This window comes from Lacerta agilis, chromosome 2 (genome assembly GCF_009819535.1).
Source record: "Lacerta agilis isolate rLacAgi1 chromosome 2, rLacAgi1.pri, whole genome shotgun sequence".
Lineage (NCBI taxonomy): Eukaryota > Metazoa > Chordata > Lepidosauria > Squamata > Lacertidae > Lacerta > Lacerta agilis.
This window is the reverse complement of record NC_046313.1, coordinates 79,959,061-79,972,638: the sequence shown is the minus strand read 5'-3', so window position 1 is coordinate 79,972,638 and position 13,578 is coordinate 79,959,061. Positions and strand designations below refer to the sequence as shown.

The 13,578-nt window shown below is 42.6% G+C and overlaps 2 protein-coding genes across 5 annotated transcripts in view; both read right to left on the bottom strand.

Moving 5' to 3' along the window:
* Nucleotides 1-5,505: 5,505 nt before the first annotated feature.
* On the bottom strand, nt 5,506-8,505 carry LOC117041798 (protein ATP6V1FNB). Its single transcript, XM_033141000.1, has 2 exons — nt 7,949-8,505; nt 5,506-6,250 (listed from the first exon to the last, which is right to left on the bottom strand). Exons 1-2 carry the CDS (start codon nt 8,403-8,405, stop codon nt 6,132-6,134), a joined length of 576 nt encoding a protein of 191 aa, XP_032996891.1. The 5' UTR covers nt 8,406-8,505; the 3' UTR covers nt 5,506-6,131.
* A 3,379-nt stretch (nt 8,506-11,884) lies between these two features.
* FLNB (filamin B) overlaps nt 11,885-13,578 on the bottom strand; it is an 85,663-nt gene continuing 83,969 nt past the window's right edge. For all 4 annotated transcript variants that reach the window (XM_033140995.1, XM_033140996.1, XM_033140997.1 and 1 more), the window contains 2 exons: nt 13,309-13,512; nt 11,885-12,530 (listed from right to left, as the gene is read on the bottom strand). In XM_033140995.1, coding sequence (XP_032996886.1) covers nt 12,343-12,530; nt 13,309-13,512 — 392 coding nt within the window. In that variant the 3' untranslated portion in view covers nt 11,885-12,342. The remainder of the gene's footprint in view (nt 12,531-13,308; nt 13,513-13,578) is intronic.

The following is a 13,578-nucleotide window of genomic DNA, read 5'->3' as shown; positions in this document are numbered from 1 at the left end:
GGTAAACGGCGTTTCCGTGCGCTGCTCTGGTTTGCCAGAAGCGGCTTAGTCATGCTGGCCACATGACCTAGAAGCTGTACACCGGCTCCCTCGGCCAGTAATGCAAGATGAGCGCCGCAACCCCAGAATCCGACACAACTAATGGTCAGGGGTCCCTTTACCTAGCTGAGTCCCAATTCCCTCTGTCTACAGCAGAAGTCATTTGTGTAGAGTTGGTTAAGAATGGGAGAGCATTTCAAATTAGTTTCATTAAAGTACAATCGATTTCATACATTCCAAAACAATGTCAGCGCCAAAACAAGTATAACCATTGAAATCTGCACTTATCTGAATTTTTCAAGGGAGTTCTCCAGCCAAACAATATTTACAAAAATGCATCTATTGCTGGAAATTATGTACTAAAGTGCATTGTATTAGGAGAAATCACTAGCAAAAATGCATACTTTAGTCAAAGCTGTATACAAATATGTGTCTTAGGAGAAATTCACACTAAAATGCTGAATAATTTTCATGATCCCCCCCCCCAAATTCCTAGTTGCTGCAGAATTGAATTTAAGAATGAAAAACTGAAAAACTGAAAGAAACAAAATTGACAAATCCTTCCATCCCTAGTGCTGATTGGGCTGTAGATGTGACATCATTAATCCACCTCCCATAAATTTATTTCCCATGTTTTAAATTTTATTCTCCTGTTTTTAAGTAACATATTAATGTATATTCAACCGAATAATGGAACAAGTTCTGATTACTCACTCTGGGTTGCCTGACCACCAAAGTGGAGAATAACAACCGAGAGAGTCTAGAACAGTCTGGAGGAAACTGAGGACCTCTTACGGCAGATATGAAGGCTCAAATCTCTGTTTCTGAAGCAGGAATTAAAAAAAAAACCACAACAATTAGAAATGAGAAGAATAAAACTAAGCAGTGTTAACTTGTTAATTTTAATCAAAACCATAACTTTTCAACTGCTTGGCCTTCAGCCACCCAGCCACAATGTGCCCCCTTGTCCTCCTGCCATTCATAGCTCAGCATAGCCCATGAGGACAAAACAAGCAAAAAGTAAGTATATCTTGCAATGCCAAAGTAAACACAAGTGTTTATTATTTTTTGCTGGAGCAGAAATGTCAAGGATTCACCCGGCCTTTTCTGTTCGTAACCTACATGCCCCTTGTAGATACATGAAATATGTCACCTCTGCAAATTGTATACATCTTGATGTATTAAGCGGGTGGGGAAAAGTGAAGAAGAAAAATCTTTGTGTGGCCATCGAGAAAGGTGGTGTTGATTTTATGGTTGGCTGCTGCTAATACCACCCAGGTTCTTATTTCAGGCTGTAGCCATATTTAGTGCACAGATTTCTAACCACATCTTTTTCACAGTCCTGTAACAACATATAGTCTTTTAAAAATGTACCGGTATATAGATTAAAAATGAATGAGCCATTGGAATGAACACAGGTGTGAGGATCGGAATAATTCCCCAAACTTTCCACAATGTGGTACAAATATTAATTCTGTCTGTGTAAAATGTAATATTCCTTTTCTGGATTGAAACTATCCCATCTACAGCATTATGTGTCACACCTGCATCCTTCAAATGGCTCAGTGCAGTATACACTTGGTTCTCATTTTGCCTCACAACAACCCTGTGAGGTAGGTTAGCAAAGGCTGCAATCTTAAATGCACAAATTAATAAGTCCCATCAAACTAAAAGGGAAACATACAAAAGATTGCTCTGTAAGAGGATTATTGTTACATAGGCCATGACAGTATTATCCACACATTCCACATGGAGAAGCTGAGGCTGCAAGATCGTGCCTGGCCTAAGACACCCCTAGTGCATTTATAGTTGTGACATTTGAGCCATTTAGTTCTCAGCTCACATTCTTGGGTATGTTTATGCTATGTGAAGTTTAAAATGCTTCTAAACCTCTCCCATTTTCTTTGTGCAAATATTTGATCATTGTTAACACAGAAGAGAATAGTGGTTTCTTTTTTAATTGTGTATGAGCGTTCTAGACTATAGGCTTTACTTTCAAATTACAAACTCACTGTAAACCTCATGGTGGGGATTACCCCACCTTCGGGATACACACGTGGCAAACCTGGAAGAATATTTCCGGGTTTCGCCGCACACGCATGTGCAGAAGCGCTCTACATGCTGCATGCATGTGCAGAAGCACTTTTTTGCGCCATGCATGTGCGCAGAAGCGGCACCTCCAGTTGCGGAAACCTCAGGATTCTACCGGAGCTCCAGAACGGATCCCGTCCACAACTGGAGGTACCACTGTATATTCTATTTGTGTAGGGTGGTCTCAAATAAATGTGTCACAACAGCGCATGGGTTTCCATTTGGGCAATGGGGCTTTCCCCAACCCTCCAACCCCTCCCCAGATCTGCTCCAGGGTGTTGGCAGAACCCCTAGAACAAATTTAAGGGGCACACAGGGTGAGTTCCATTGTTCAAGCAGAAATCTTTGCACTAATAGGGGTGTGACTTAGCCCTTCTTTGAATATAACCTTTAGTCACTAGGTGGCACTAGGCTTAGTTGTGTCTGGACGGAGTCAGGAGTTTCCTCTTGCTGTTTTTCTTCTCTGGCTTCCTGACTAGTCTGACTTCTAAGCCTCCCATGCAGTTTCATAGCTAAATGGGGATTAAAAATCTGGCTTCCCACATCCAAAAACAACACTCCTGTCATTCTACTAGTGACTCCTCACAACGCCCTTCCTCCTGTACAAATCAGCGCAGCTTCAAGCCCTCACCACTATAAAATGCATGTGCTATTTTATAAAATGAGGCTAAAATACTAAAAAGCTTATTTGCTATAGCTTCTATGTAAACCAATTAGACAAATTAATTGCAGGATTTGATATAACTAAAAGGCCTGCTTCTGTTAAAAAAATTCCTGTGCAGGAAATACTACCAATTCTGGGAAGACAAAACAAATAAGCAAGCATGTTTCAGTGAAGCTGTTTTGATAACCTTTTAAAATAAGTGGCTCACCGTAGATTAGGATGCCAAAAAATAGTTTGGCCCGATCATGCTGCTTCCTCCTTGGTCCATATTTCTGAAGGGATCTCCAAAGGAAGCTGTGCTTAACTTAGAGATCACCTCCTTGTTTATTTCCCATCATCAAAATAATATTGCACTCTCAAATACAAAATCTACGTGTAATGTAGATGTCATTTCCTAGCTGAAATGCTGCCTAAGGTAACATAACCACATAAGGCAAGCCCTGCCGTTTCAGATGTGGGGCTCATTCAGACAACCAGCTTATTGGGCATTCATCCTGCTCTGCTTGTGCAGTCTTTATGCAAAGGTCGGACTATGTTCACTTTTTACTGAGCATTTGTTCCACTTCGTTTGCAGGGCAGTTATATGACAGTGTTAATCCTGATTTGCTTGTGTGGTGGTTGTGGATCTTCCTGCGAATCAATCATTCATCCTGCATTTGTATGCATGTATAGAAATTGCTGGGGAAAATAAAATCCTACACTTGCATTCCCAGAAAATGATGTGTTCTCCAAAGTACACTGGCTTTGCACGGAAAGAGGGGCTCCCTGTGGCTTTTCCTTAACTTTAGGGGTCTTTAGAGGAAGCGAGTCTTTAGGGGAAGAGATTTCCAATGGCCAAGCATGAGAAAGGGCCATAGCTCAGTGGTAGAACTTCTGCTTTGCATGCAGACATTCCCGTATTCAATCTATGACAACTCCAGGTACAGCTAGAAAAAAGTAGTGTCTGAAACCCTGAAGAGCTGCTGCCAGGCAGTGCAGAGAATACTCAGCTAGATGGACCAGTGATCTGAATTCAGGCAGCTTCCTACATCCATATATACATCACTCGGAAGATGTTTTTTATTAAATTGTTGTTTGCTAGTCAGGGAGGGTGTAGAATAATGAATATACTGCTATGTGTCCTGAGCCCTGTCCAGAGAAATGCAAAGAGATGGTGAAGCCTAAAACCAAAATGAAATGGAGTAAGTATGGGTCTAGACGTAGCCTGTTATTCAGTCCATGGATCGGCATAAGCTGAATCGCAGGACTAAGTTGTGGTTTTGCTGAGAGCAGATAAAATATCAGCAATATATATCACACATGGACTGAAATTTTCATCCCTTATTCCCTGCTGGCCCATTGGACAACATTCCTGTAGTAAATCACAACACTGAAAGTATATTTCATGTTGCTATCAAATTTCAGTCAAGTGAGACATAAGACACTATGAAATTATTCGCATATACTTGAAAAAGAGCCACCTTTTAGATGCATTAGCACACATAAATTTATGGTTCCATTCACCGAATTTATTTTGCAGCACTCTTGTTTTATGCTATTTTGTTCTAGTCAAGTGGTCTCTGTGGAGCAGTGAGTCACTGGATCTCTTCGACTTCTCAAGCAAACAGAGCCAAGAAAGAAAGAAAAATTATCACCACCCTGGTTCCGGATCAAATAGGGAGAGTAGCTGAAGTTACAAAGTCCATTGTGTGAGTGTATATAGAATGAGGGTTACACAAGCTGTGAGTTGCAGCAGCACAGTTTGTCTTGGCTCCAGGGAGCACCTTCAATTCTTCGGGTATCTCAATTTTCATTTAAAATACTTGTATGTCACAGCTGTGGAGACAACTTTGAAAACCATGCCTGCCTTATGCACCCTTAAAAGCACGAGCACCCACACAAGCCCCCATTTTAATTTTAAATCTCATGTTTTTCAGCCAGGCTTGTTTGAGCTGCGAGTAACAACGGAGCTTTTGTTCACTCTTCTGGCTGTAACGCAGCAGTTGGGAGCCATGGAGGCCTGTCAGCAAAAAGCTTTCGAAAGAAGGGGCATTCTGAGGCAGTCACGACTATTCTGTGGAGTGGGGAATCGCATATCTGAAAATAACCCTTAGAAAAACAAGGGAATTCTGGTAGCCCCAGGTTCACCTCACTTGGGGGCCTCTGTCCCCTGCAGGCAGCAACCTTGGGCTCATAGATCATATTTTCTACTCAATCTGAGCTTTGCTGTGGATATGACACACAGCAAAGCATGGCTTTCTCACATTATATTTTCAAGAAACCAGGGTACTCTCACAAGTCAGTTACATCCATGCCTGAAGACCTTTAGGAAAAACAGCACAAGCCACAGAGCTACCCATCTCCGAGGGCTGTGTCCTGTGAATTTTTGCTCACCATTAGTTCGTTGTCTCCATGACTGATCAGCTGATCAGCATACCTGTGTATGACATACACATAATTGCAGCTATAAATTCCTCATAGTCTACCTTTATTATACAAGTGAATGATGGGTTCGCTCCCATGAGTGAAAATAGTAAAGTCATTTTGGTACTCCACCCAACGTCTAAGGAACAATACAACAGTTCACACAACCTCCAAGGAAGAATATGATAATGTAAGGTAAAGGCCCTGACCATTAGGTCCAGTCACGGATGACTCTGGGGTTGCGGCGCTCATCTCACTCTATAGGCCAAGGGAGCCGGCGTTTGTCTGCAGACAGCTTTCGGGTCATGTGGCCAGCATTACTAAATATGATAATGTACCCAATCACTAATGGAGCAGACTTGGTCCATCTATTCCTATACTGCTTACTCTGACTGGCAGTTGCCCTCCAAGGCCCCAGTCAAAGGTCTTTCATATCCACTACCTGGAGAACTGGGAATACTTTGTCACAAAAGTTTTTGTTACAAACCTGCACCCCTTTTGAATTTCAAAGCAGTTCTCTAACTTCATCTTGGTATAAACTGTGACAGGTGCTTTAAAAAAATATCAGCCTATGGCAGGTCTTCTTTCAGGGTGTCACCACAAAAGAAACTATCACAAGTAACATCACAACAGCCATATGAATTAATTGACTCTAAATCAGACTCTGGTTCCAAATGTATGCAAGGTTGTATACACATCCTTGACACAGAACCCAGTAAGTTACTCTGCCAGAATGATAGGTGCTGTGCATTTATTACACAAGAAGCAGTGCTACGTGCTACAGGGAGAGGAAGGCTGGAAGCAAGTTCTAAATCTGAAAGAGTAATTATGGAGGGAAGTAATTATAGAGGGTTGTCTGATCCAATACCACAACAAATATCCATGCTAGGCAACATTGCACAAACATTTTCCACATGTCAGTTAGCAATAATATTCATGACAGCTTGTCAGTTTTTGATGGATGATAGAAGATTCCATTTTTGAAGTAGAAAGTATCCTTTACAATTCGGGATTTGCCATGAATTGGTGTCCTCATGTCCTTAACCACGTCTCCTGGAAAAATAAATGTAATTGAGCGTTACAATTTGCATGCCTAAGATACAGGTAACCTAAAGCCCATTTTGAGCAGAATGCCGGCTGCCACATGATGTGATTTTCAGATTCCCTTACAGAACAGTCACAATTTGTAAACTGATAAGCAAGCAGCAGTATAAACCTCTCATCCATTTCCTGGATTTGGTGAAATCATCACCTTGCATTTAACTGACTCACCATGAATTCACCACCTGTAGCTGTGATGACTACATCGCCTTCCTGGAACTGCTCAGGTAGTTCCGCCTGCGTTTACAATTGGCTAAAGCCAACATGTGCTCTTAACTGAAGTAGAAATCACTAAAACCTGTTTGGGTCTTTTGGAATGAGATCTGAAGAGCTGCAATACGTTACAGCTCCCCCTGAACAAATCTTTGCTCCACAAAACAATAATGCACGAAACAGCAGCTTAGTTCCACTATTAATAAAAGATATAAACGCTTAGATAATGGCAAACTTTTTCCCTGTCTGTAATAGCAGCAGACTACACAGAAATTCAGCAGGTGCACCCTTGCCCATCATTTTATCTTAAAAGCTTCACCTGCCTAATTTCTACCATTCAGGGGCAGGCAGGCTTAAATGTGGCTTCCCCCTCCTTCCATTTTATCCCCACAAGCACCCTATGAGGCAGGTTAGGCTGAGAGATGGTGGCTGACCAAAGGTTCATGACTCCATGGGGATTTGGACTCTGAAGTGGGGCCTGTAAAGGTAGCGTCATCCCGAGTAAACACCACCAGCTTGTGCTTCACTTTATTTAGTTCTTACTGTTTTGTATTTCTTCTTAACACTTACGCTCAGAGCGAAGTCACCATGTAAGCAAATGAAACATTACTTTGGCATACAGAACTAGATTGGCTTCTGTCACCGTGACTCAAGGAATAATGCTTAGCTGGCAATTCAGTGGTTTTCTGGGGGTTTATGCAGAATGAAATAGGAAGGCTGCTAAGTGGTAACAGATAGAAAGGCAGGCATAGGGCAACTAGAGTAAGTGGGAGGTACAATTCAGCTACTGCGCCTCAAAAATGCGTTTTTGAACAAGGCTTAAATTAGAGAGGGTGACCAAGCGGCCTACCTTAGAGAGACAGTCCTCTACTGAAGAACAGTCTGCTCCAAAAGAGACAGACGTCAATGGAGTTGTCAATCCACAGTTGATACCTGGACTGCAGGCACACAGGCCACCTGGTCACAGTCTTCCCATTTGACCTATAGTAATTATTTTCAAATTTGCAAACATATAAATTACCTTATGCAAAATACTGCGCTGATTTCTGGCCTCTTTTAAGGAGATACATTCCCTCGGGTTTTTTGCCAATGTGTAAGTGGGCCACCATACTTAAAACTGTTCAGGAGCCGGCGTGTGTGCATAAGGAAAGAGACAGCTGTCAGAGACACACCCTGTTAGTGCCCTGTGCCTTCCCAAATCTGCTAGAGATCAGGGGAAGTCCTACATATGGCGGGGGAGAATGTTACATATGGACAACAGACAGCGCCACACTGCATTCTTTCTACCCTAATAATTTTCCCTCACAAAGACAATTAAAGGAGGCAGAAGCAACTTGAAATATTTATTGTCACTGGTGAAGCATCCTCTTAAGCCTACTGCATGCCTCTTGTGCTCTGGGGTCCATGCAATAGCCATTACTGGTTCATTACTCTTACCTAAGCGCCAGCCGTACTCCCACGATGACAGCACTGGGTAGCAGAATTTCTCCTCAGGGCTCTTCATCTTCCTCTGCTTGAGGTAGTGGTGCCTCCCTTTGCCTTCATGGGAGAAGCCCTGGTATAGCAGCTGAGTTGTCTGTGGTGTGGGAACCCTCATCTCGGGAAGAGGATGCTGAAGGCTTGGTCCTTCCTCCCCCTGCTTCTCCTCCTTCCCTGACAGCTGCTGCCCGTCCTCTTTTTGCAGAGTTACTTCTTGACACCGGAGGGAGCTTGCACTCTTCTCAGGAGGGCAGATGGCAGGCAAGAAACACTTCCTCTTGGCGACCCCATAGTCAGTCACCCGCCTGGGGTATTTGTGCCCGTATTTGGCCTTCCAGCTGACCCTGCAGGAGGCCTCCTTGTTGATAAGCTCCCTCCAGCCGTTTTGCTCCCGCGTGGTCAGCAGGCCCCTCATGGCCCCAGAGAGATGGCAGAGTCTGTGTGGTGACCGCTGTGTGCTTGGCAAATGTTACTTCCTGCCTCTGGTGTCCAAGGAAACATACACAAAAGGGCCAGTGAAGCTGTTCTCAAATTACAGCCTCTGAACAGGGCCTGTGTGCGCTCTCTCTCTCTGACACACACCCCTCCTGCAACTACCGGTAGGTGACTACACGGCAAAAAAACTGCGTTGGAAGGGTTTGTTTTTGGTGAAATGTTGAAAACCTTAGGTGGGCTTCTTTGCAGCTACAATTGCCCGATAGGTAGAATTAGTTACCTTACAACCTAGTTGAGGCTTTGTAACTGCAGTGCTCGTAAATCAAACTGAAAATAAAGAATAAGCCTTCCCTCCTCACCCTTCCCACTTGTGCTGACTACAGAGAATATTTATATCCGAGACACACACAGGTGTGCATGCACACACACATACAAGGAGTGATTTCACCAAAACACTTGGTTGGAAGTTAGTAGTCCATCTTGAATGCAAGTTGTGCACAAGCAAGCAGGGGATTTGCCAATCTTCATTTCCCCGATTTTAAGTTGCATTGGACTCAACCCAAAGAAAATCAAAGCCAAACTCAGCGGAAGCCACAAAAAGTTAGATTGGCTACCATTCCATGTGGTGCCTGTGATTTCTCTCTCTGAAACCACGAAACTGGCTGTGTGCCCTTGCTTAAAACCCACCCTGGCGTTTGGGTGCGTAATACAGCCCCAAAGCAGGCAAGTTTTGACTGGCTCTCTGTCTGTTACACAAAGAATTCAAACACCTTCTTAAAAGCCCCCTGCCTTACAATGCAGTAGTCATAGTGATAGCTGAAAGGTAGCACAGTAGGGGGATAAATCTTTTTCAGAGTAATGTACATAGTACACAGCTAGAGAGTGGAAAGTAAAATGCATAGAGAAGGTACTCCCTCTATCCTTTCTTGTCCCGTGGTCTTAATTTGAGGAGTTGCCCTTTAAAAGCAAAGCATCTTAAAATAACAGAATCAAAAGCATTTGTAGCCGAGAGATGGGTAAGGCAGCTGTATAGAGATGAACTCCATGCCAGCCATTTGGTTTCCTCCTCTAATGCTTTCATCGCAATGCAAGAACTACCACACCCATAAAGAAATGGGAAAGTTTCAGACCTCTGGAGTTAAGCCATAAATTAGAAGATTCAAATGCCAGGCCTCCACCCAAGTTTCAAAGAGTACATAGTGAGTAAACTAATATAAAGAGGAGAGAGAATATTCTGCACAAATTCATAACACTGAACTTTGAAACTGTGGTGTGTGCCTAGGAGTGGCAAGGGAAACAGTGAAAGCTTTTGTATGCAGCTCTAGCTATTAACTGCCCACAGATGTGGGAATCTGACATCTATTAGAAAACATGGCACGGCCCTTTTAAGCTAGGGCCACAGTGGAAGAATATTAGGACCGAAAAAAGAACATTGCAAACAAAATGAAAACAGCAATCATTACTTCTGGTTCTATGGTAGCATTAGTTACAAAGACTGATAAATTCCACATACACTGTCCATCAGCCATAGCTCAGAAGTAGGGTGCATTCTATGCAAGCATAAATCTTGGGATCCATTCCTGGCATTTCCAGAGCAGGTTGGAAAAACTCCTAACTAAAATGCTGATGAGCTGTTTCCATGTCAACACAGCTCAGACTTTTTCAACCTGGTGCCCTCCTAATGTTTTGGATTACCAGCTCCCACCATCCCAACCATTGGCCATGATAAGTGGGGTGGATGTGAGTTGGTAGTCCAAAACAACAGGAAGGCACCGGGTTAGGGGAAAGCTGGTTACGGTCAACTGACAGCAGCTCTGAAAAAGGAAACATTTTACATAATTTGCTACCTGGTCTTTATCTGGAGAAGCCAGGACTTGAACCTGGGTTCCTCTGCATGGAAAGTGTATACTCTTACCACTGAACTACAACCCCTCCCCAAAAATTCAGATCTCCAGAGTGCCTTTCAATTTAGGGATTAGTGGTAGACTTTGGGCAGAGCCATGCAAACAAGTAGGAGGCTTAAGAGCTAAATGCTTGACCAAGGGCTAGCTTGTTTTCACAGCACGAGACCTAGAATATTTAGTGTAAAAATCTGTGGAAAAGACACAGCATACCTAACTCAGCCACAGAGACAGTCTTAAGAGCTAGGGAGCCTGTGTGTTTAAAATCATGCGTGATGGACTAAAGACCACATCTGCTTTTACCATTGCCAGTTATGGTCCATGTTCAAGATCTCCGTACTACTGTAAGGCACTTTGTTGCCTTATGCTATTTCCAGGTTTCAGTTCCCATTTGGAAAAAAAAAAAACAACCACCACCCACCAGCAGGAGTGACATTTGATGCAGGTACAATACAAGTTAGTCCATTTAGACAGACATGAGTCATGGCAAAACCAAAAAAATACTTAGAAGCCCACCTGAGTTTGTTTTTAACATGCACATTTTATTTCATGAAGCCAACATTCATGGTTTTTAATAAGTTATGGGATACAATATTACAATCTTGCAATTATTCCAGTTTATTCTGCTTTTCCTTATAGTTTACAATGTAGTGAGCATTTCACATTAAGGCACACAGCACAGTAAAAAAGAAAAGAAAAAAAGGATGTCTTGTTACCCTAGCTCCCCCTCCAAGAAGCTGTGCTCAGACTTAGTGCACTGGTATACTACTACAAAAATAAAGGTGACCAAGTAGAAATCTTTCTCTAAACAGAGGGAACAAATTTCCATCAAGTCTGTTCTTCCGTTAGGCACATTTAAAGCTCTTTGAGAAAGAGAAAATCTGCTAAAAGCCACAGGAGTTTTGTAGTAACCATTAGTTGCATACCTGGAATGTCTTTTGAAATCTGGAATGGCCATGTGCTCATTTCCTTATCCCAAAACAATGAGGGGGATAAACACTTTGTGCATGAACAGGCTCAATAAACTCACACCATTAGCAGAAACATTCAGAGGTAAACTTAATATTGTCTGACTGACTAGGCTAGTTTTCACATCATCATGATCAGGGATACGATGAGCAAGTCAGAAGCTACTTTTTTTTTTTTTTTTACTCAACTAAGAGCCTCATGTGCTGGAGATAAACGTCTTTCTAGCATAGCCAATGTGTGAGCTGCACAAGCATGAATTTTACATTGAGTGCAGAAACAAGCAGGTAACTCTTGGGAGAAACGAAGTTCCTGCATGTTGCACCTACTGTGTGTCACTCAACCGACCAAGCACCCAGCCAAATGCACCTGTGGCAGAATATCAGCTTATTTGGCATCCTGTCAATCACAACAATCATGGTTAAAGTAAGCTAGCATCGCACACAGCAAAAGAGGCGAAGACTTCCAGGAACAGTTTGATACCCCTTGCAGTTTTCATTTTCTGCTAACGTAAACAGCCAAGCTTTCTGTTATGATGTTTTAGTGTCGAGCTGTAACACTTGAGAGTTTTCAATGTTATTTTTTTTAAAAAAAAAAAATCAAGTATACAAAAGGCACAATAAGTACCAGTTTTACCTCATTTTCTTTACAGAAGAACTGGCAATAGCCAAAGTGATTTTCTACAGCTAAATTTAAAAAGTTTCCAGTCTAAAAAATGTCCATCAAAAGTCAGTAGTTTAAGCTACCCAATTATCAAACACAAATTCCAGTTTAACATGTAAATTCTAAAATCCACAAAAAGGATAGTGCCCGTGTTACATGATTGCATATCAATCCAAAAGGTACATTGGTTTACATTTGTATAGGAGGGACGCTTAAGACAAATAGAACACCTTTTTTTAAAAAAGTTGCAGAATTTAAGTTGGGGTGCATTAAAAAATGTGTTCTGTATACATGAAGGTATACTCTTATTTCTCACAGGAATGCTCACAGTATTGAATTGTTCAGATTTCACTTGAACAGAGCTGAATGTTTTGAAACAATACGAACTTAGGGAACTGTAACGTGGAAGGGGCTTCCAGGAATGTGTTCTTCACCCCACTTCACGGCTAGAATATAGTCACCCTTCTCCTTGACGACGTACTTTACACCGTACTGTTGGTTCCCAAGGTGTTTCACAGATACTTCTTCACAAGGAGTTGTAGGTCCATGGACACCAACTAACAACATATTTGAACCTAAGGCAGAATGAAGAATGTTAATGCCACACCCCAAATTCAAACAGCTCCAGTCAAGCTTTACTAAATATTTTGACTAATCAGACTCAAAGTTAAGAGCCTTGCTAGATCAGGCCAACGGCTCACTTAACCCAGTGCCCCGTTTATGCCAAACAGGTGCCTATGGGAAGTTGGGATGCAGAATCTGAATTCACAGCACTTTCCCCATTTGAGAGTCCCGTACTTGGGTCCAGAGGCATACTGCCTCCAACAGTGGGACACAGTCATTGCGGTTAGCAGTCTGCTCATGGAGGATAATGCTATTTGCAGGGCAAGGTATTTCTGCAGAGAAAAAGCACTGGGCAAAATTCATCAAGTAACCTTGCTGACTCCTGTGCAAGACAAAGAATTCTAGTTCTTTTCTTAGCAGTTCATCTTTAGATCAGGCTTTCCCATACTTGCGTCTCCAGCTGTTTTTTGGACTACAAATCCCATCATCCCTGACCTACTTGTCCTGCTAGCTAGGGAAGATGGGAGTTGTAGTCCAAAAACAGATGGGAGACCCAAGTTTGGGAAAGCCTGCTTTAGATGCTCTTAAATGCTTTGTAAAGTGGTGGGAGATCCAACATTCCACTGCCAATGGCAACTGAATACTTTTCTCTGGGGCGAAAGAGGTGCTAAAGATTTAGTGGACACTTACAAGGTGGAGAAGCTCAGGTCTTTGGTCACTGGACCAGTAATAGAAACCCACATTCATTCATTCATTCATTCATTCATTCATTCATTAAAAGGAAGTTACCAGCTTTGCTGCAGTCGACTGAAAATGTGTTTTTCTGGCCCACGAAAGCTCTAGAGAGCCCTGCTCCTGTGGAGATCACTCTGCTTGCGTCAGATGAAGATTTGGGAATGGCACTGTAGCAGGTATCAGTTGTTGACCTGGTCACAGATTCCACCATGATGGAGGATGTTTCATTGGACACACCCGGGCTAACCAGCCGCTGGCCTACATAGCAAGATAACCAGAGCACAGTTTGAGCAGTGTGGCAGTACCCCTGCTGCTAGGTGCAAG

Coding starts and splice junctions, on each gene's coding strand:
- LOC117041798 (XM_033141000.1), bottom strand. CDS start 8,405: ATGAGGGGCCTGCTGACCACGCGGGAGCAAAACGGCTGGAGGGAGCTT. Junction 6,251..7,948: donor GGAGTACGGCTGGCGCTTAG/GTAAGAGTAATG, acceptor TTATTTTTCCAG/GAGACGTGGTTAAGGACATG.